The 23822-nt window shown below is 41.8% G+C and overlaps 1 protein-coding gene across 1 annotated transcript in view; it reads left to right on the forward strand.

Moving 5' to 3' along the window:
* The window catches only part of DOT1L (DOT1 like histone lysine methyltransferase), a 70803-nt gene that overhangs the window by 32405 nt on the left and 14576 nt on the right, over positions 1-23822 (forward strand). The window contains exons 10-23 of the mRNA XM_014526536.2: positions 133-201; positions 1964-2070; positions 3109-3150; positions 5393-5476; positions 6663-6897; positions 7413-7526; positions 9173-9264; positions 12981-13082; positions 15417-15554; positions 16795-16920; positions 19291-19772; positions 20051-20174; positions 21094-21244; positions 23469-23591. Of these exons, the coding sequence (XP_014382022.1) occupies positions 133-201; positions 1964-2070; positions 3109-3150; positions 5393-5476; positions 6663-6897; positions 7413-7526; positions 9173-9264; positions 12981-13082; positions 15417-15554; positions 16795-16920; positions 19291-19772; positions 20051-20174; positions 21094-21244; positions 23469-23591 (1989 nt within the window). The remainder of the gene's footprint in view (positions 1-132; positions 202-1963; positions 2071-3108; positions 3151-5392; positions 5477-6662; positions 6898-7412; positions 7527-9172; positions 9265-12980; positions 13083-15416; positions 15555-16794; positions 16921-19290; positions 19773-20050; positions 20175-21093; positions 21245-23468; positions 23592-23822) is intronic.

The following is a 23822-nucleotide window of genomic DNA, read 5'->3' on the forward strand; positions in this document are numbered from 1 at the left end:
GAGTACCATTTCCTTAGACTGTTAAAACTGAAAGCTCTTAAAAACCTTTAATTAGTTTGCTTTCATGCTTCCTTCAATTAGGACAGTAAGTGAGTAATCTCATTTAATCGGCTCTATTATATCTTTTTCCAGGTGGCAGAATCGTGTCCTCAAAACCTTTTGCACCTCTGAATTTTAGAATAAATAGTCGAAACTTGAGTGGTAATGTTGGCTTTTCTCATTTCTTAGACTTGAATATTGGCATTCAGCATCTGCTTTCTTTGTGTAAAGAAGAAAAGCGCTGAAAAGAAGTAGAAGCCTGCTATTGTGTGTTTAAAGCTAAGGCATCAAAGTGATTGGTGCCTCGAAAATATCAAAAAAGAGATGAAATGTCACGGCTCCCTTAAGACTTGTATTGATGAGACCTTTCCTTTTAAAAACTTCAGTTGGTCATCGGCTCTTCATCCCAGCTTCCTTGCTATGTGCTTATCATTATGGGCCCCTTGTGTAAACCAGCTGCAGAGGAATCTGTTTCCTCTGCAGCAACTCTTAAAAGAATTTAGATAAGTGGGCATAAAAAGAAATGACCTTTGCATCATGGATACAGTGGAAATTGTATTGCAGCAGTCAGTCCCACCTAGTAACTACTTCACCTGGACTATATAATACTGAATATACATGCCTGCAATATTCTAGGACTCATTCCAGTCTTAATGGCTTTTTTCCCCAAAGAGGAGAGGGCAGATTTCAGGGAAATGCCATTCACTTAGAGAGTTCATGACCTAATTCTGCATTTCCTTGATGTAGCAGGCAGGTGTATTCATTTGCTCTATGCCATGGTCCTTCATGCTGCCTTCTTATCGGTTTTTCCCAGAAACAATTTTACTTAGCATTTTTGCTTTGATTTGAGGCAGCTGGTACCATCTACTACTTCCTGTTACTGCTTTGCTTTTAAAACCCGTGTGGTAAAATGCTTTCAGGAATGAAGTGGCATAGGCAAGGATGAAATTTTCCCCTTTAAGCTCTTCTTTAAGGTGACTGCTCTTTGGGATTTTAATTTCTATTAGCAAATGATCAATAAGTGGGTCATGCAGTAAAAAGAGAAAGTTGGGACAAACTAAAAACCAGTATTAAATTGTGGTAAACTAGTGATCAGACTTATTGAACTCATTTGCTCTAAATACCATTTGAATTAATTCATTCTTCACTGGTTCAACATCTCTTTAAGCAGAAGTGAGTATCCATAATCTCTTCTACACAGTCATGCCATTCACTTGAGCATTTGTTGGTGATAGAAATATTTGGAATTAGTAGGTATAGGATCAGTATAAACAACAAAACAGTTGAAATGTAGTTTAAAACGTGTTTGTCCTTAATACACAAGCACTTATGGTGGGACTGAGCAGAGTCCTGGTCTGGAACTTGTGTAGCTTTCGCCACATCCAAAGTTTTAGCTAGGCTATGTGAATGTTTTATATTTGCAAAGTAATCGCATCCTATGCAGACTATTGTAGTTGCGGACAGGATGGTTTTTGAGGTACAGATGGCTTTTTGTAGCTTTTTACTCCAAATTGGCTGAAGATCTTTGCAAGAAAAATTAGAAATGTAGATGCTTCATATGCATGTTTTAGGTAAATGTGGCATGTGGAAAAAAAGTAAGGACATGATTTTTAAAATGAACAGTGTTTCTTCATCTTAGTTAACTAACGCTGTTTAATGTAACTAAATATTTTTCTGTTTGGGGATTAGTGTATATTTCTTGTAGATCATTCTGAAGTTCTTTTTTTCTAAAATTCGCTATAGAATTGGCGAAGGGCCTAGTAACAGCTGGATTGGCTCCAGTGGGGAGAGAGGAAGGGTGTTTTCTGCACAGGGCTACTTTTACCATGTAAACATACCTAGAGAATGCTAGACCAGTTTTGCTCTTGATAAGCAGTGGGAAATGAGGTGAACTTTACCCTAATATGGACTTTTTCCTTTTTAGATATTGGCACTATAATGAGAGTTGTGGAATTATCACCACTGAAAGGGTCTGTTTCATGGACAGGGAAACCAGTTTCCTACTACCTGCATACTATTGATCGAACCATAGTAAGTGTAAATGCTGGCTAATGGAACTTTTTTTAAATTGAAGGCACTGTAGTAATCTCAGACTAAGCTTATTAGGGTTCTTCCTTAAGATTCCCTCTGAATGTTTATGGATGTGCAGTATGGCTCTTGTTGAAGTGGATTGCATTTTACCTACAACCAACTTGTGCATTTAGCATGCAGCGCGTGTACAAATTACAGTTTACCATCATTATTATGAACCTTTGACTCTTTCATAGCAGCAGGTTTTTCAGAAATGCAGTTGGGCGCAGCACTGTGATAGTCTGTATGTAAATCAGCTAGTTAAAGACAGTTATGCAGATGAACAAACACAAATCCCTTTTGCACCATAGTTCATTGGAGCTGTTGATGCTCCCTACTAGATTCTTTATTCTGAGTAGAGAACCAACAGAAGGAATCTGAATTTTTTTAAATGTGCTGTGTGCCTTTGCATTCAGCCCATAATCCTCTATTTGAATTCTTAAATTGTTCTAGATTTAACATGTGTTTTCTGAATATGGTTATGCATTCATTTTTTTTTCAGTTTTGTAAGAAAAACCTACATGTGTGTGTGAACTCTTATTTCACAGAAGAATGCTTTACCCTCATGACCTGAATTTTTGTAACCTAATGGTATAAACTTCTCTCTTAAGCCCAGGCAACTCTGTTGGTGCTTACGTTGTAAATGTGTATGTTAGAATGGAGATAAATGTGTTATTTTGGTGGACTACCAGGCTAAAGTAGTCTCCTATTGAATATAACCTTCTGCTGAGCAGAGATATATAACACAACGCTTTATAATAAGGATAGGCTGCACTGAAGATGATAAACCACATTGAGGCTTGGACTGAATCCTGCTAGCACACATTTGCTTCTCTTCAAAAATAATTAAATGGAAGTGACTTTCTGATGTAGCTTATCAAAAGGGAAGTCCATAAGAATATCTACAGTTTTGCCCTCCTTTTAGCAATTAATGTTTTTGTTTTTACACATCTGTCTATTCTGATGTATAGAATGACTCTCTTATCTTTCCCCTTTCAGCTTGAAAACTATTTTTCTAGTCTCAAAAATCCAAAACTCAGGGTAAGTTGTGGGTATTTTTTTGTATAATGTGCTCAGTGTAATGGAACATTCAGTATGCTGATTTTAAAAATTAACTTGATAAGTTTATCAGAAACAGATGGGTAGTGTGTTTTGAATTCTTCAAGAAAGATACCTCTAGAAAATTAATGTCATTAGAATGAAGTAACGTGAGATGGCAGTAGTGTCTTAATAGCATCTCAGAAGAAATCTGTAGTAGTTAAACATCAGCGGAGATGCCCAAAGGTGTGGCAGTCTTCCATTTACGTTGTCTACCTAACAGATGGTTAATGTTTGTTGCATTCAAGAACCAGACTTTTAAGATGGACAGTTATTTCTTTCTTGATGATGAATCTTGATTGAGAGAGAGAAGAGGGTTTTCAGTTACTACTGACAGTCACCTTATTAATTCTGAAATGTGACTTATAATGTTGGCCACAATGCTTTACTGCTGTGCAAGGAGCTCAGACCCCAGAGGTTTCTGAGACATTGTGCTGTGCTGAATTGGACACATCACATGACAGCTTAGAGAGAAGCTGTGAGGCTGGAATTCCAGTGTATGCATCTGGAAGGTGTCTGATATGTGGGATTTCTTGATGTAGTTTTAGGGCTCAGCCGTTGTCCTCCTAATTAACTTTTTGATGGTAGTTGGGAATTTAGGGTTTAGTGGATGCAGGGCTTATAGCTTTTTGGACTGCTGAATTCAAACTTGGGGGAGAGATTTTGACAGTGAAAAGAAAGGAAGAAAATCCACAGGGTGGTTTTCAGATATATGTAGATATTCTTTTAAAAATAAACCTAGAGAAACTATTTTTATCTGGAACTGCCTTTCTCATCTCTGTTCTTCCCCCTCACCTGAATGATGAGGCAGGACAGAGTGACACTAGAGACTAACTGGTTCAGAGAGGCATAAGCTATGACAGGATCTGCTGAAGTACTTGTCATCTGTGTCATAGCATCTGACAAAGTGGGGTGCTACCTACAAAGCTTATTCCTCTCTGAACCAGTTAATCTCAAAGGTGCCACCCTGCCCTGGTTTCTGTGACTGCTTACTGACATGGATAGTGACCCCACTCCACCTTTATGATGACGGTATTGAATTACAGAATTATAAGGAAGTGAACTTAAGTTTGTTTTTTGTTGTTTTTTTTTTGAGCTCTGTCAAGTTTCACATAATTATAAAGAAGTGAACTTAAGTTTTTTTTTTGTTTTTTTTTTTTTTGAGCTCTGTCAAGTTTCACATTTTGGGCCTCTGACGAATGTTGGGGGCGGAAAAAAAGCACTTTACTGGAAGAAATGTATTGGTTCAACCCAGCTCTGTGGCATCTATGTAGATTGGGTGCTTCAGTGGGACTTTTTGGCACTTTTATCTAAAGCTCATTCAATCAGCTATTAGATAAAAATGCCAAAAAGCCCTGCTGAAGTGCCCAATCTATACAGACGTTGGACGAGCCAGATCCCACTAATGTTATGCCTCTTCTGACCGTGTGCTGAGCTTGAAGTAAAGCACTACTTTTTTTCACGTCCGTAAGAAGTTCTTAGCGGCCAGTCAAGTATTATGCTTTTCAGTTGCCTTTCATCTTGATTATCTTAAGGACAGATTTGGCAAGGATTAAATTAGGCAATGTTTCTAAGACTCGATTCATGGCTTTTCCATTTCAAGTCCCTTAAAAATTCTGTAGTGATATAACAACATATTTAATGTGAGATATAAATAGAGCCATTGATATTTAACACAGGCTTGTTTTAAAAATTCCAAGATCTAACTCTCTAACTCCTTCAAGTATAGTGCCTAGACTAAAGTGGCCACAGGTTTGCTAAGCAGCTGGGCCTTTTGGTGTGGATGCAACTCTGTCAGTAGAATTTTATTCTGCCATCCGTTATGCCAGGTCCCAGAGTGGCAGCAGCTTAGCTGCCAGAATTGCATCCACATTGGGTGTTTTGCTGGCATAGGCATGTTGGCAACTGGCATAGCTAACATAGTACTGTTGGCAGAACTTGGTAATGTAGACTAAGCTAAACTCGTTGTCTGGAGCGGGATAGGTCAGTGTTCCCTCCCTGGTACTAAAAGATGTTCTTTCCTTTAATGCGTAAGGACTGATCAGAGTGAATGATTGTCTTTGGCTATCATAGAAGAACTAGTTGGGTAACACTGATGGGTCTGACTCTGAAAGGGAGAAATAGAGCAGCAGACGGTGATTCATGTGGATTTTTTTTTTAATACCTCCCTTGGCATTTTGTGCAGGAGGAACAAGAGGCAGCTAGACGTCGTCAGCAAAGAGAAAACAAGAGCAACACAACAACTCCGACAAAGGTGCACGAAAACAAGGTCACTTCCCTCTTACATTTTCATAGAAAAAAAAAAAGGTTTTGTGTTTGCTGAGGTGCAAAGCTATGATCTGCACTTGTCTACATAGGGACATTAACTAGATTAGTTTTATTTCAGAGAAGTTAATCTGGAGTAGGTCTCCCTGCGGATATGCTGTTCCAGAAAACATCATTTCAGAATAATTAGTGCTCTAGTTATTCTGGGACAATAGGGATTCTGGTCATTTTCCCTGGGTTAGCAAGCCTTTAGTCTCAAGTATGGATTCGCAGACCATGTCATAGGCCACACCAGACTTAATTTTAGTATGTGTGCTATCACCTTTCTCATTTATTATAAAGGCTGCTTCCTTTCCAATTTGTAGCTGTGTAATTTCCCTGCCTTAGATGCAGAAATTATCCATGTGAAAAGTAATATCAGGGTTTTAACAGAATGTAATACAGTAGTTGTAAATAAAGAGCTAGCACTAAGTGTGCAGTTTTATATGGAGAAGAGTTTGGGGAAGCCAGCTCTGCAATGAGCTGACTGAGAAGAGAGGCTGTATAGGATCTTGAGCGTGGCATATTAGGTCCCAGGACTGGTTCTAATCCCAGATACAACATTGACTGTCTTTGTCTTGGGCAAGTTACTTAACCTCTAGGCATGTTTACATGTGCCTCTTCTAAGTGGGCTTAGCCTAAAATTGCCACTTTTAAGGTGCATTAAGGGAGCATGTCTACATGTGTGCACCCTTAATGCACCTGTAAAAATTGTGATTTAAGGCTAGGTGAGCCTAAATTTGATACCTACATAAAGCAGGTATCAAATTTAGGTGTGGATAGCTAAGTTGCATTAGCACATGTGTAGATGCACTAATGCTCATTAACACGGTGTGTCAATGGATAGACACCGCCTTAATGTGCATTAGTGCATCTGCATGTGCACTGATGTGACTTAGTTATTCGTGCCTAAATTTAATGCGCATTAGTGCGTCCACTTGTAGACGTGCACCTAAATCGCCTTAAGCAAAGGCGCATTTAAGTTTATGCACACCTAAATGCACGTGTAGAGATGCCCAGGGCTTCCCTCTATAAACTGGGAATGTTATTTGCTTGCCCTTAGAGAGGGGTGCTTTCAAAATTCGCTAACGTTCTGCAGAAAGAAACGGCTTAATATTATTAAAGATCTTTTGTTCTTCAAACTCTTACAGGATTCTGGTCCTGAAGAAGAAAAAGCTGGGGCAAACACCATTAAGAAGCCATCTCCCTCCAAAGCACGCAAGAAGAAGCTGAGTAAAAAAGGAAGGAAAATGGCAGGCAGGAAACGAGGGCGTCCTAAGAAGATGAACGCTGCAAATACGGACCGCAAGACCAAGAAGAACCAAACTGCACTGGAGCTTCTGCATGCTCAAACTGTGTCACAGACATCCTCATCCTCTCCTCAGGGTAAGTTCAAGCCATTCATCATTGCCATGGAGCAGCCTTTTTGCCATGGAGCATATGAGTCTGTTATTGGTGTCCAGGAGAATGTTTTAGCCGCAGTAAATGTTTAGAAGTGTTTTTTTTTCCAGAAACCAGACTCTCTTAAGCCCCTCCTTTTTATTGTTTAGCTTCTCTGTACCTGAAATAAAACACATCGCTATGTCTAGCTGCTTCATGTCATTATATCCCCTCCCCTCCAGGTGGGATGATGGAGCCCCAGACTGCCTGTTAATGGTAATCTAAATGTGTCCATTAGGAATTGTAGCAGAAAAGTGGAATTAAGATTATGGCCCAGTGGTTTTCGCACACATCCCGAGGATTATTCCAAACATGGTCTTGTTGCCTTATGTTAACTTGGCCAAATTACTGGATCTTTTGGTGTTAAATGTGCTCCTTACTGACAGAAATAATCTCTTCTGTGTGCCAAAATTGCTGGATTTCATTATTTAAAATGTGGCCTGCATTCCCTTACTTACTAGATGCATACAAGTCACCTCATAGTCCATATTACCAACTACCTCCGAAGGTGCAACGGCATTCATCTAACCAGCTGTTGGTGACTCCCACCCCACCTGCACTACAGAAGCTGCTAGGTAAGATTTTATTTTTCCTGATGCACGGACATTGAAATGGAATCAAGGTGACTCGTGTAGTTCTTTGTCTACAGGGATGGGGCTGTTTTGCTACAATAGGAAAATTCAAGACGAACTTAAATGTTCAAGATTTTGTTGTTGTTTTTTTAATTCTGACTGATGGGGTTTTATTTTTAATACGAAGCATATTTTATGGTAACACATGAGCCAGGAGAACTGTATTGTTAATAGAAATGGGTTATGTTCCACCAGCACTAAGATAGTCAGTTAATTGTCCAGCTTTTAAAAATGTTTGCCCGTCATTGGTAACAAAGTGGTGTTTGTTACAAGCACCTTTCCACTGAGGTTCCTAAACCTGTCGGAACCTGGGAGGGTTTGTTGTACACGTGCTGTCTTTCATACTTGATGTTGTAAGAGGTAAGAAGGGAAGAGAGTACCTGCCTGCCAGTGCTCTTCCTGCTGCTGCCACTGCCACCATATCCTTTTATCTTGCATGCTGCTAAAGTTGAAACCTTGGTTTGCATTTATTGTTTTTAGCAATTTCAATTCTCATTTGGCACAAGAGAAAAGAAGCTTGGGTTTTTCAGAAAGCCAAAATGACTTTCCTAGACGGACACTGCTGGTCCAGAAACAACCCTGCATCATTTTAAAATAAAATAGTGGTTAATTTAATGACTAAGGGTTACAGGGAGCAGAATTCCAGTTTTCCTCTAAGGGAGAACCAGAAAGCAAAGTAGAAACAAAACAGAGATTTTTTTTTTTGTGAGGGTTTTGGAGCACGGGATAGCTCTGTCAGGGAGTATGTTCTAAATGTAAAAGATGTTATGATGAGAAGACCTGGAATTTCTTCTGAAAGAAGATTAAGGGAGCAACATGCGACCTGAAATAATATTATATGGCACAGCTAGGTTGAGGTATACGTTGAGCACAATGAAGGTTAGCAGGAAACTTGGATGCAAGTGAAAGGGTCTATAGAAAAGGTACTAGCATGATGGGAGGGGTAGACAAAGAGCATGACTTCAGCAGTATCTTGGTAAACAGGCTTTGGGGTACAAGGGTGCACTGTGAACAAAATGGTCAGAAGGGAAGGTTAAACAGAATCAAGACTAAAGTTAGCCAGAGCATGGACCAATGTTTTGTCAAAGAGGATAAAAAGAAAGGGGTCGATTTTGGAGATGCTAAATGTGACTTATTTAGTATTAACTCTGTAGTTTGGGGAGGGTGGAGGGGAGGTGACATGACAGGGAACAAAGAGAGACTCCCAGGCTATGGGACTGAGAAGACACTGGAGCATTGAGCACAGTGCTCCTGTACTGTGACTATAACAGGCAGTCTTTTTATTGCTTTTACTTATATGAAAGTCCATCAAGAAACTCCTTTTTCAAAGGTCCTCTTTCAAAGGCTGCTTTTGTGCTTCCTTTTAAAATGTGTTATTAGGATGGTTACAATGAGGGACCTAATCTGTGGTTAATGAATCAAGGGGGTCAGCTTGCATTGACACAAGGAGCTTTCAACATGCATGAAATTGATCTCTAGTGCTTCAGTGCATCTAATAGCCCATGTAGAAGGCAGTAGGGTCCTTGCCACAAGCTTGAATTTCCTTCTTTCCTCCAAATAATGTTGTTGCGCACTTATTTTTATTGCAGACTCTTTTAAGATCCAGTACATGCAGTTCATGGCGTACATGAAAACTCCTCAGTACAAAGCTAACCTGCAACAGTTATTGGAGCAGGAAAAGGTAAGCCATTTATGAAATGGTTTCTAGCTTGGAAATGTATAGCTTCCTCAGATGAGAGAGAGGTGGGGAAATCCAGAGTTTTGATTTGTTTTGCCTAAATCGAGTACTGTCTGTCACCCAATTAAAGGCCTCATTTAAGAGATTATATCTTTTTGCTGAAGGCACTATGAGCTGTGGGTTTATTTGCCCTCTCTGCCACTGATTTTAACATTACCGTGATCCAGTTTTTGTCACCTTTTTGTATCAGTTTCTTCAACAGCAGGATAGGGATAGTGTTGTTTTTTTACACACTATTGGGACTTCATTCATTGTTAAATTCTTCTTACATCACTTTTTAATATACTTGAGCTGTTTGTTTGAATTGGGGATTTTTAAATGAGCTAGGCAACAGGAATTAGAGCATCAAAAATAAAATACTTTCAACTTTTTTTTTTTTAAGTTCTACCATTTTCCAGGTCCACAGTTTTACTCAGTAGACTAAAGATGAGGTTCTGATAAGTTAGATGAGACTATCCTTTCTTCGTATGATCAAGGTTCCTTAACTGAGATTTGGGCTCCTTAAATCTGAATTAGAGATTTGGATATAGATAATTCAATTTCACTTAACGTAACTAGAGACTAAAATAGCCCTTATTCAGGTTTCCTAGAATTAAGTACACATTGAAACTAGTTCCTCGGCATCTAGAGTAGTTTGTGCAGAAACAGGTAAGGTAATGAACCAGTATCATGTTAGCTTTCTGATACTTCCTTGTATTCTGAAAATACAAGGGAACAGCCAGTATAGTGTCATACAGAAGGTTAAATGCAATATTCTTGAGTGCAAGTCATTGGTCTTCAGATTATAGTGATGGGTGTGTTACCAACATCAACATTTTTGTAAGATACTCAGTAGTTTCACAGCAAGGATTGTACTTGTGAAAAATACTTTGCAGAGACTTGCAGTGTTTTTTTTCTACTGCAGTACAGCTATTTGTCCAGCAGAGGGAGTATAGCTTCACTAACTAAATACATTTTGGGTAGCAATTAAGGAATCAGTTAATGCTTTTGGGGCTTTAGATATTCAATTTGTAGACACCTGATACTTAATGGAAGGATTCCTTGAATGTAGCAACTTTGTGAGATGCCCAGTCCAAAGTATTGACAAAGCCATCAAACTGTTTCTCAGACTCAAACTTGAGTTGTTCTTCAGATAAGAAGGGTCTGTGCTATTCCACCATATCCCCTCACTGAGAATGGATTAAACATTACTTGTGGCACTTGTTCAAAGCCTGTGTAGTTGTCATTTGTTTTGCACGTCACTGCCAACTTGGCTTCTGCTTACAAGTTTGTGAGGAAAGTCTGTAGTACCAAGTTAATGTTTTTCTGCACAAAGTATAGAAAGGAAATTGCAGTGTGAGTATTGTTCAGTATATTGGTGTTCTAATTTAAGATGGTCTAAAAAGTGTAAATGGGTTGTATCTAACATGACTTATTTTCTTGGAGGATGCAATTTGTGCATAATGATTCTCAGCTGTCTTAGATTCAAGGTACCCTCCATAACATTTTTGAATTTGGTGCCACACCGGGTGAGAACCAGTGCTGTAATGCCTGATTTTTCCTCAGTTATTTAAAACCAGGGTGCTGTTGCCACAGTCAGGTAAAATTGCCCCATGTGCCTTGGCAGAGCCTGTTTCTGCTGCAGCCCTTCCCTGCCTGGCCCTGCATGCTCCTCTTGGAAACAGGTGTGCAGGAGAGTTGCAGCTGGTGTTGGTTTCTCCATGGTACCCTGGAGAAACACCAGAAACACAGATAAGTCTCCAGGCTGCTGTACCCGCTGCCCAGTGGAGCTGTCCCACACATCTGTTTCCAGGAGGAGTATGAGGGTCAGACTGGGAAGGAGTGGGCAGGAGTGGGTGCTTCTGCCTGCGTTAGGTTTATCAGATAAACTTCCTGGTCAGACTCCATGGAGCACTTTTGGCCAATTGTGGTGGTGCTGCTGGCTCTGCATCCTCTGAAGTGTCTCACAGCACCCCAGCTGAGGACCACTGGTATAGAAAGACTTCATGGAACAGAGCAGTGAGTACTAAATCATAATAGATTTGTGAAAACTGAACCAAAACTTGCCCTGATTTAAATAACTAGTTCAGTTTCTAATTACAGTGGTCTTGCTGACAATGTCTTAGTCTTATGTACAAAAGCTGTATATAGCATCTGTTTTAAAATAAAGCACACTAACAAGATAATGACATACTTATATACCAGGTTCCCTTCGATGGAGTTACTGGCTTCTATATTGGATACAAATCCTAGATATTGGAAGCACAAAGGCTTTCACAGCCTCTCCAGGGCATTGGATTTAATGTTATAGCCATAACAGTTCTCCTTTCCCAAAATCTTGAAGCGGGAAACACCAGGTTGTATGTGTGGGTGATCAAACTTCATACTTTGTCTCTACCCCCACCCATCCGTGGAATCTGTCAGCACTGCTCTTTAATTGCTCAGGTGGATTGCTCCTGAATGCAGACACATCTTTCTTTTTCCCTTCAGCACTTTCAGTGAATACTCCGCTTCTGCAGAACCTCTTTTTTGGAGTGGGTGGAAAAACAAGGTTGGGGAAGAAGGGAGAAGCATTATAAATTTGGGCTGCTTTCTCCCCCATATATGTTCTCGTCTTCCATATATCTATTTTTTAAATTCTTCAGCCAGTTTATTCCCACCCTTTGCTGGCTTGGGAATTGGGAGAGAATCATATTGACAAGCAAGAGTCTAGGAATCCCCATGGTTGTCTATGAACATGATACGTAGGAATTGCCCTGCAAACCGAAGAAAGAACAGGCAGTCAAGGGAATTCTACATGGAAAAACAGAGAGAAGCTCCTCTAGGAGGTGGCTTGGTCTTCCTGACTGTCTTTTTTCCTAATTTATTTTATTAACTGAAACTTTTAAAGGTACGTTCTATAGGAAAACCATACTCTAAGTGGATTGGATTTCTGGGGATCTTCCAGCTCAGCTTCAGATCTCATGTATACCTCATAATGAATCCCTTTAATATCGTCACTTTTCCGTTTCTCCTCTGTAAGATGTGGCTACAGTTTCCTTTTCTCACAAATGTCTGACTTTTGGGAGGGGAGAATGATGTGAGAGAGAGGAAAGGCTATGAATTAATGTCAGTGCAATATCTTAAATACAGTTCCACCTACAGTGTTAGATTCTAGCAAGCATACAACAAAAAATTGAAGAGACAGAGCAAAGATGAGATTAGAAAAGAAAATGAAAAATATCTGCTAACTAATGCAGGGTCACTCCCAGCTTTGTATGTGTTTCACTATCCAGGCTTGTTTTAATGGTGTGGGAATGTTGCAGCTGTGATGGTTTAGGAAATAACCTCAACTTTGCTTTTTGTATTTTTTTAATGGTATCTTTAACTGGACTAAGTACATGGTGAAAGCCTGCCCAGCATCTCTTCAAACTGTAGTTAGCTCAGTAAAAGAATCAGTCAAAAAACCTTTGCTTTTCACAGCCTTGTTTTAAATATTTTGCATAATGAGACTGCCTTTATGGTGGGAAAACTGTTGTTCATGCTACTACACATTGCTGTTATGATGAGTTACCTACTTCTGGACTAATGAGGCGTTGATATAATCAAAATGCTAAGGGGTGTAAGATTGGCAATTAGAACTCCCCTCAAGGCATTCTGCAGTGGGAGATTATCCTGTTTGTTTTTCTTGAATCTTTCAGGAAAAGAACGTTCAGTTATTGGGGACAGCGCAGCAGTTGTTCACCCATTGCCAGGCCCAAAAAGAGGAAATCAAGCGACTGTTTCAACAAAAGCTCGATGAGGTATGGCCCCATCTGATGGGAGCAGATTAATAAAAATAAATATTTGCATAGAATTATCTCATTCAAAACCAAATCTAAATCTGTTGGATTAAAGCATTACTCTGACTTCAGCATCTCGGTGGGCAGTGATCACATGGAACTGTTTTCATTCTGTCACAATCCACATATGTTGTGTAAATTATAGCTTGCTACTCCCAGCTCTGTGCTTTATTAGTGCAGGAGGATGTTTGTGATAGTCTTTAGAATAGTCTTCATTAAGTAATGGTTGATTACACAGAAACCATGCTCAACTGAGTGCTTGCCTTCACCTTGATGTACAGGGTTGATACTGGCCATATGCCACTACAACATTTAATTTGCAGTTGGAAGATGCTCTACTCCCCAGCTATTCATGGTTATGAAGGAAAAGAACATGTCACATTCAGGTGGAAGAGAGTGGAGTTTTGGTCTCCATCTCTAAATAGTGGAAGTAGGAAAAAGTGCAGAGCAGGGCAAGGGGGATGATCAGTAGAAAGCAGCTTCTGTACAAGTGCAGACTAAATAGGCTCGGACACTTCATCTTAGAAAGAAGATGACTTGGGGCTGGGGGTGGATCTGATAGAAGTCTATGAAATCATGAATGTCCCTGGGAAAGAAAATAAAGATTTAGTCTCCTGCAGTACTAGAACTAGGGGAATTCATGGAAATTATTAGGAAGCAGGCTTAAAACAGGCTTTTTTCAGACACCATGTGGAATGCCTTGCCAAAAGATGTTAGAAGTTGATTCATTTAACCAGGATCAAAAAAGGATTAGATGCATTCATTTAAGAAAGGCCCATCAGTGGACTAGTTGAGGTTGTAACTTCTGAATTACAGCTTCTAAGCCTTTAAATCAGGGGTGGGCAAAATACGGCCTGTGGAGGGACTCTGATGGGCCTATGGTGGATTCTTTGGTCCCCCCTGGCACAGATGCCGTCCGGCCTATGGTAGGCATCCCACTACCCCAGAGTGTGCAGTGGGGCTGGGGTGGCTCCTTCCACTTATTGGTCCCAGACCCATGGAGACTGGCAGGGACCTGCACACATGGCCCTAACCCTGCCCCACCCCGCATCTGCTCCCTACTTGCCCCAGCTGGAGTGAACCAGCCCCAGACCTGTGTGCACAGCCCCAACCCTGGGCCCGCCCTGTGCCTACTCTGGACTGCTTACCCATAATGGGGAGCAGCGGCAGCCAAGCAGAAGCTGCTGCTGGGCATGGGGGGGGGCAAATAATTGCCTACCCCTTCTCTAAATGCTGGCAGCTGTAATGGAAGAGGGGCAGGGGAACAGATTGGTCTTCCATTTATCACCTGTTCCCTGCTATTGTGAGATACTGGGCCTGTGACTGACCTAGGACAGCATTTCTTAATGTTCTTAGGAATAGAGTTGAAGTTTGGAACAGTAGTTTCATTGTAAAGATTCATATTCTATTCTGCTCTTTGTAAAAAAAAATAATAAAAAAAAATAAAGCAGCAGTAACATTCATTAGTAATTGCACATCTGGAGAACTTGTTCTTATTCATCTAGGCCACTTTCCACCCCACACTGCCAACGGTACAGTCCTTTCTGCATTGCTCAGCAGAGAACTCGAGAGGAAGCTGTATTTGGGACAGTCTTGTTTGTCACAGAACTGCAAGAAATGGGTTCTGATTCAGCCTCTGCCAGAGATTGGTGCATGTGACCTTGGGCAAGTCATGTGATCTCTCTGCCTTGGATTTCCGATTTGTACGCACAGACCTCTTGTGTCTCATCAGTTAACATTATGTATGCTCTTTGGGGCCAAGTCTTTTAGGCTCCGGTCAACTGGTTCTTGGTCTTGATTGGGTATATTTTGTGCAATTGTATATTAAGCAGGTCAGTAGCTTTCCAGATTTCTATGGCTGTAAAAAGCATTTGAGAGGTGAGGGGTTAGAAATGGTGGTGGTTATCACCCAGGGGCTTAGCAATGCTGTCTTGCTAATGTAAATTCAGGGGCACAGAAGGAAGCATCTCCTTCATAAGGCCCAACTAAGGAATTGTATGTCAAATCCTAAGTTGTGCTACCAGCTGGCCATCGCCATCTGTGACTTGGGATGTGATTTGCCCAAAGCACCTCACTTTGCTTTCTTAACTTTCTCCCACTTGTAAAATGGGGAAGATGATGATAAACTCCACATACAAGGTTGAAACCTTTCCTGTTGATTGTAAAAGTGCTGTGAGTCTCCTCAGGACGGTTGCCATAGAAGCATGAAACTTTGTCCTATTTTATGACAATTATCTGGAGTTGGAATAATGAGTTATTCTTTAATTTAACCTTTTTATTCTTTCCTTCCTGTAGTTGGGAGTTAAGGCTCTGACATATAATGACCTGATTCAGGCTCAGAAGGAGATCTCTGCTCACAACCAGCAGCTGAAAGAACAGACGAAGCAGCTGGAGAAAGATAACAGTGAACTCAGGAACCAGAGCTTGCAGCTGGTGCGTACTGTGCTTCCATCTGACTAGTATGCCCAGCCAAGTGGTGTCCATGTTTTTGTACAATGTAGAGGTCATAAACCGAATGTTGCTTTTTTCCTGTTTTATATCTCAATGAGAACAAAAGCTGCTAGGAAAGCTTGGCTCCTCTAGGGCCTAGAAAAATGTTGTCAATGTAAAGAATGCCACACTCGTGGGAAGAGATCGTATGTTCAGTTCCTGTGGTCACTCTTGATCTCACGTGCTGTCTCTGGCTTCTCTTTTTTTTTTCCTTGGTAGAATGTGATCTTTTGGCTTACCAGTTGCTTTCCTTTTGCATGCCTCTCATTTCCCCTTCCTTTCCTCCAATTTTAATCAGGAAGTATTTTAAAAGAATGTCTTGATCTGGAGAGGACGTGGGTGGGCGGTCCATCCTTTTGGAAATCTTAATTTGAAACCTAGTAAGCTGGTTTTGGTGGCTTCAGCCGCCTCCATGGCAGAAGGGGTACTTAGTTTTAAACTAACAAGAGAAAGTACTTTTTTTACACAGTGCGTAGTTAACTTGTAGAATTCGTTGCTACAGGTGGTGGAGGCAGGTAACATAGCTAGGTTCAAAAAGGGACTGGATAAATTCATGGATGGATGTTAATGGCTAATGAACAGCATAGCTAGAGATGTTTCCCCTGGCATCTCTAAACCAATACAAGGTGGATGCCAGGAAGGGTATACAGTAGGGAATAGATCACCCTAGAGATTCAGGTTTGGTGTTCTCCTTGTATAGCATCCACTTCTGCCATTGTCAGAGATGGGATACTGGGCTAGACTGACCATTGGTCTGACCCTGTACAGCACTTATGTTCTTATGGGGATTGATGGGATAACATCTCAGAACTGAGGTGATGAATCTCATTGGTCAAGAAGACAGCACAATTCTTGCTTGTCTGCAGCCTTTACTTTATCCCTCACTCGGTTCCTGGAACTGCAACAGGTATTGGAGAAGCTGGATGCAGAAGTATTTAGTGGTGAGTGCTAACTGCATGCCCCAGCTAGGCAGAACCCAACTACCTCCTGCTATACTAACAAGAGCTGGAGATTATTTTTTTCCCCTAGAGTTAGAATATTTGCGTGGAAGAGGCAGCTAGTTCCCAGTAGGATAGAAAATGTCCATATCTTCAGCTGAGAGACTTGTGGGATTCTGTCCTGCTCCTTGGGTTGTTTAGGGTTTTGAAACCTTGTATTGACTTATCCATTAATGTGCTTACAGCTTAAGGCACGGTGTGAAGAACTGAAATTGGACTGGTCAACTCTTTCACTTGAGAACTTACTGAAGGAAAAACAGGCGCTGAAGAATCAGATTTCGGAGAAACAAAAGCACTGCTTGGAATTGCAGGTAGAATGGAGTGAAGTTCTAGAGCCACCAGCTCTGAATTGCATTCAGCCAGTTTTCCAGTTAGGGGTACAGCTCTCCTGTAAGTTACTCAATTTGTTTTTGCCTAACAAGATACTGGAGTGTAGACCTGCTGGCTACATGGCAGGATTAATTAATAAAACAGTTATTAGAAAGTAGTGGAAAAAATTAAGAGCAATGATGCAGATAAATTCTGGGCAATCAGAAGTTTTCTTGGTATCTTTTTTTAGATCCCTGACCTGACTACATACCAGAGCTGGGGAAGAATAGGCTTTGGTTAATCAACACCTCCCTGCATCACTAAAATCCTCTTTCACTAGACAAAAATAAGACAATACTAGCAACTGTTGTCTCTGCTCAGTGTCTGGGACTAGGGAGAAGCAAACAGGACAGTTTGCCAGCAGTTGGTCTGTAATAGACTCCCACCATCAGGTCCCCTTCTCCTGACAAGGGAGGTATAGTGCCCATCTTTATGAAAGGGAAGGAGGAGAATCCAAGGAACTACAGACCAGTCAGCCTCACCTCAGTCCCTGGAAAAATCATGGAGCCGGTCCTCAAAAAATCCATTTCTAAGCGCTTAGAGGAGAAGAAGATCATTAGGAACAGTCAGCATGGATTCATCAAGGGCAAGTCATGCCTGACTAACCTGATTGCCATCTATGATGAGATGACCAGCTCTGTGGATGCAGGGAAAGCAGTGGACGTAATATACCTTGACTTTAGCAGGGCTTTTGATACAGTCTCCCACAGCAGTCTTCCAAGCAAGCTGAGGAAGTACAGGTTAGATGAATCGACTGTAAGATGGATAGAAAGCTGGCTAGATAGTTGGGCTCAACGGGTAGTAATCAATGGCTCAGTCTAGTTGGTAGCTGGTATCAAGTGGAGTGCCCCAAAGGTCGGTCCTGGGGCTAGTTTGCTTCAGTACCTTCATTAATGATCTGGAAGGTGGGATGGGAGTGCACCCTCAGCAAGTTCGCGGATGACACCAAACTGGGAGGCGTAGTGGAGGGTAGGGCTAGGATCTAGAGTGACCTAGACAGATTGGAGAATTGGGCCAAAAGAAAGCTCATGAGGTTCAGCAAGGACAAGTGCAAAGTCCTGGACTTAGGATGGAAGAATCCCATGTACTGCTACAGCTGGGGCTGACTTGCTGGGCAGTAGCTCTGCAGAAAAGGACCTAGGGGTTACAGTGGACAATAAGATGAATACAAGTCAACAGTGTGCCCTTGTTGCCAAGAAGACCGCATACTGGGCTGCATTAGTAGAAGCACTGCCAGCAGATCAAGGGAAGTAATTACTTCCCTCTATTCTATACTGGTGAGGCCACATCTGGAGTACTGTGTCCAGTTTTGGGCCCCCCCACTATAGAAAGGGTGTGGACAAGTTGGAGAGAGTCCAGCAGAGAGCGGTGAATATGGTTCGAAGGGCTGAGGCATGTTACTTTTGAGCAGAGGCTGAGGGAACTGGGTTTATTTAGTTTGGAGAAGAGAAGACTGATGGGGGATTGAATAGCAGCCTTTAACTACTTGAAGGGGGATTCCAAAAAGGATGGAACTGGACTGTTCTCAGTGATGACAGAATAAGGAGCAATGGTCTCAAGTTGCAGCAAGGGAAGCTTAGGTTGGATATTAGGAAGAATTTTCTCACTAGGAGGCAGGTGAAGCACTGGAATGAGTTACCTAGAGAGGTGGTGGAAGCTCCATCCTTGGAGATTTTTAAGGCCCATCTTGATAAAGCCCTGGCTGGGATGGTCTAGTTGGGGATGGTCCTGCTTTGAGCAGGGGGTTGGACTAGATGACCACTTGAGGTTCGTTCCAACCCTCACTTTGTGATTCTCTGATCTCCTGTGTGTGCTTTCAACTCGTGTTTTCAGGTATCAGTTCTCACAGAACATCTTTAACTTGTTGAAGAAAAATTGTCCCCATCCTTCCATAGAACCTTTCTTTCATAATGGGGTGACTGTCCTGATTTTTCACTGGAAGTGGTAACCAAAATTCAGGTGTATTACTGGACAAGATGCTGGGTGCTGTTTTGGAGTGGGGTCTTTCCAGCCCCCAGCAATCCAGTGGTGTTTAGTGGAAGAGAGAAGAGGTGGGGAGGGGTTGGTTTGTTCAAAATCTGACTTTCTACATGTTAAACTCGATTTACACACTCCAAAATATTTCCTGAGATTCTCTTGAATCCATATCCTTTAGCTGTACCTCCGTCACAAGTTCAGAACCTTGTCTCCATATGCAAATTGTATTTTTTTTAAATCATAGATTGTTTGCTTTATCACCCAAAAGGAATGCAGCTGAAGACAAAATTCCATTATGTATAGTGTTTAATCTTTGCCCTCCTCTTCATTTAAAGATCAGCATTGTGGAGCTTGAGAAAAGTCAAAGGCAGCAGGAGCTCATGCAGCTGAAATCCTGTACGCCGTCCGATGAGTCCTTGTCGATACAACTACGCAATAAAAATCATCTAAGTCGTGAACCTGAGGTTGATCATGGCAGGTTCCAACTTGAGCTTGAGTGTTCTAAATTTCCTATGACCCATATCAATGGCATGAGTCCCGAACTGTCCATGAATGGCCATGCTACTCCCTATGAAATCCATAATACTCTTAGCCGGCCCTCTTCCAAGCAAAACACCCCTCAGTATATGACTTCTCACCTGGACCAAGAAATAGTTCCATGTACCCCAAACCATAGCAGTAGACAGAAGGCGGACAAGACATCCAGCTTGTCCTTACCTGATTATACCAGATTTTCCCCTGCTAAGATAGCCCTAAGGAGGCACTTGAATCAGGACCATGCAGTCAATGGAAAAGCAACAACTAATGAAATTCAGAGGTGAGAGGGGGTCAGTTCCGAAGTTGGGGAAATGGGTATGATATTTGTCTCTTTATTGCTGTCAGTATATGTAGACTATAGAAGAAAATGGTTAAAAAATAGAATTGATATATGTAGTTCCAGTCTTTGTGGCTCAGGCATTTGACTAAAAGCCAATAAATGTAGCAGTGGCAGATGATCAGGTAAGCAAGGCAATGATGTCTTGAGTTTGCAACAAGAATTTGTTGCAGTTGGAGATCACTGGAATTCAAAACCTGACTGTGTGTATCCTGTTTTAGAGCTGACCACATAAAAGAGAATGGCCTTACATATCCAAGCCCTAATATTTCAAATGGCATGAAGCTGAGTCCTCAGGAAACTCGGCCCTCTTCCCCAGCGGCCTTACCGATTGCAGGCGAGAAGGTAAGGAATATGCCTGTCTGTGCAGAGCTCAGGTCAACAGAAATGATACTCCTGACAGAATTGAGGGGGGAGAACTCCGTGGTACTAGGTTGAGGGTGTCCACATCTTTTTCTGGTGGCCAGCTTGGGATTGGGTGTAATGGGAAATGGAAGACAAAGTGGAACCAGAGAAAGAAACAGGGGACAAAATGTGGTAATTCTGGCGAGTGGTGGTGGAGGGGAGGGACTCTTTCCTGTCTAGGTTTGAATGTTAACTGTGCTGTTAATAGCCAAAAGTTCTATTGGTGTCAGATGTTGTCTTTAGTCTCCGTGTAATGATTAAGTTGTCTTAATCAACTTCATAACAAGCATTTGTTTCCAAAACCCATCTTGCCACGGGTTCACTCAGAGTCAGTTTCAGTAGTGTGAATTGTCTCCTCCTGTGCAGAGGTCCCTGTTACGGAGCAGGCTTTTGAGACTGGGTTTCATTGGAGCTCTTGCCTGGCCATTGCCTGCTGTGCACACAGAGGAGGCTTTTATGCTACAGATTTTGTCAGACAAGCACCTTTCACCAAGTTCTGGCAAGGTTACGCAGGAGCAAGCTTCCCACCATTGTGGCAAATGCTGGACCCTCCACTTGTCTCATCAGAAAGACCTGGTTTGGATTCCTTTGAACACCAGCCCTCATCCCATATCCCAGTGGTTTGTCACTGCTGGTTGAATTGGTGAACACTTTGATCCTTACGGTCAACATGTCTGAACACCTTCTCTTATCAGTGGCATACTGCGACTTTGGGGATACTACATAACCTAAATGAGCTTGGAAAAAAGTGTTACATAAAAATACTGATGTATGACAAATAGAACCTTCAATTAGGGTTGGGGCATACTTGCTAATGAGGAGTGATACCCTCTGAAACCATCTGCTTTTGTATTTGCAGGTTTTAAGAGAGAGAACCTCTGCAAGTAATGGAGAAACTATCACCAGCCTACCTATCAGTATTCCTCTCAGCACAGTGCAGCCCAATAAACTCCCTGTTAGTATCCCTCTGGCCAGCGTAGTCCTACCTAGCCGTGTTGAGAAGGTGGTGAGTAAGGGATTGTCAAAACTTTCCATCCCTAACTAAAACCAGATTGGGGTGTTGTACATTTGAGGCAGGATCATGACGAGGCTGCTGCAGTAGGTTAGTTTAATGCCTTTGGAGATACTCCAGCTGGATCTCTGCCCCCAGGAACTTATATTCTAAATGTATGGCATGCAAAAAAGATGGTGGAGTCTGGGTTAGATGCTGGGGAAACTTGGCTGTGAATTAGGTTTGCTAATCTTGGCTCAACCACTGACTCTGGTGGTTGGTTAGTGGGCAAGGGAACTTCTCTGCTTCTCTTTGCCTGTTGGTAAAGTGTGGCTCTTTGCAGAGATGTCAGGGGATGAACTTTTGTTGAAAGTATAATATGGAAAGTGTGAGTTGCTGCTGCATAGTTAACTTTTTAACCTTATAATTGAAAGATCTTTCAGGGCCCTTTCAGATCATTAGCAGTTCTTTCTGTTACCATGTCAAATCCATGTTAGTGTGTGCTTGGAAGGGAGAAGCTCGAAAAGGCCAGTGGTAGAAGACAGCCCGGTGGCAGAAGGCTTCCCGTGTCCTCAGTGTTTTGACAAAGACAAATGCCGTAGGATTACTAAGGAGCCTGTTGCTTCCTTTTTATGGGAGACAAACTCGGAGTTGACCTAGATAGGTTCTCTCTCTGATAACTTGAATATGAGATATGGCACAAGGGCCATACCCAGCTGCAGTGTGAGCATGTAGTTGTGTTGTGGTTTTGTCAGCTGATGGTCTTGTAGTTGTAGGAGAATGTCCCTCTCTCTAGTTGGAGGCAGAGACAGCATCTCCTCACATAGAGGGAAGGTAGTGTCAGTCACAGAAAAGTCTTTCAGCCCTCTGCTCTTATGCATTTGGAGGCAAATGCTTCGTGATATCTTTCTTTGGAAGATGTCTCTCGACAGTGACACCTGTGATGGCTCAATGTATGATAGCTCTGCTGAAGGTTGGTGACTTGCATCATCTGATCATCTGGCTTTCTGCATTAGGTGTTCAGCATGGAGACTTCCTGAGAACAAGAGTACACACTGATGACACCAGGCCCCAAGTTTCAGTGCATCACTTATCCATGTGGAAAGAGCTGTCTATGGAAACTGAGGCCACAGTTCAGCCTGCTGTTTTCTTTCCCTCTATGCTAGTGTTAGGGATGACGTTTCCACATTGTACTCTGGATCTAAGCTCTTTGCAGCAGGGGACCATGTTTAGACATGTCGACACTCCTGATTCATGACTGTGGCACTTACAGGCTACCACAGTACAAATAATACTTATTTGTGTCCCCTAATTAGGCTAAATGTTGGACAGTCCAAACTGCTAACCCACTTCTGGGAATGCTTTTAGGTCTTGTCTAATCCATGATTCTTAACTGTGGTGTAGCTGGAATAGTGGTCAAACATACTTAAGCAGGCTTTTAGCTTGAATTATAGTTACAGTAGAAACAGAAACCAAGCATAGACCATGGTGGATATTTTAAGCTCATGTTTTGCATTAAGGTGTACGATCATTTTTCCTCCTTGGTGTGGTTTTCTGAGCAAAGGTTTACAGTTGTCTTAACTACTCAGTTTCTCATCACATAAAATGCATAAATGGTAAAGTTCTTTGTGCTTTTGGAGTCTGTTACAGTTAATGAGAAATGAGTAGTTCTTGGAAGCAAACTGAAGCGTAGTATTAAGGACCATATGTAGTCTTAGGTTCTTCGAGGGCTTTAATTTCTGTACTATCCTTTCATGGCTGTTACAGATCTTAAGCATTGATTTCCATCCCTGTTGCCAGACATTTTTCTGGTGGGAGGTATATTCATTGCGTATCAGCAATGCCATCTTTGGGATGATCAGATAAAACCCCATGACACACAACAGTGCAGTCTGCTGCCGGGCTCTCACCAGTAGTGTAAGTGTGACCTTCAGGGATAATTGGACTGTAGTATGCAATGATGCATGGGGATGGAAAGATTGTTACATGCTAGGATATGGAGTCACCGCAGCTCATTTAGTATACCCAGCAGAAAGTTGCCAGGGTGCCTGCTGGTTTAAAGACATCAGTGCAGTATAGAGTAATGAATTTTTCACAAAACATGCAAAGTCTCCATAAGATTTGGGGTATGCAGAGTCTATTAAAGAGAGCTCAGTGAATGCACATCTATTCTATGAGATCAGAAGCTGCGGAACGTACTTCCTGGAATGATGTGGCTGGTTTTTCTCCTCTCTCCAGAGAAGCACACCAAGGTCCAGTTCATCAGAATAGAGACTCATCAACACTTGAAAAGCAGATTGGTGCTAGTTCTCATAATGGCATAAGCAATGCTGCTGGAAACAAGCCACTGGCTTTGGCTACCTCAGGTAACGCATTTTCCCTGGAGACTTCCAGTCGTAGTGATAACACCATCTATTATGCATGAGCTTTTCAGCACTTGCAGCCCAGAGCGGTGGATCTCACCTGCTGGGCCACTAAGATGGATAAGATGGAGGCTGGAAGGAGCGTCAGCCAATTCCCCAGCCCTGGAGTGTGCCAGCTGGCTCCCTCCCAAATCAGGAGCTAGCTGCTAGTACGTGTAGGGCTAGTTCTCAGGT

The sequence above is a fragment of the Alligator sinensis genome, unplaced genomic scaffold (genome assembly GCF_000455745.1).
Source record: "Alligator sinensis unplaced genomic scaffold, ASM45574v1 scaffold1960_1, whole genome shotgun sequence".
Taxonomy (NCBI): domain Eukaryota; kingdom Metazoa; phylum Chordata; order Crocodylia; family Alligatoridae; genus Alligator; species Alligator sinensis.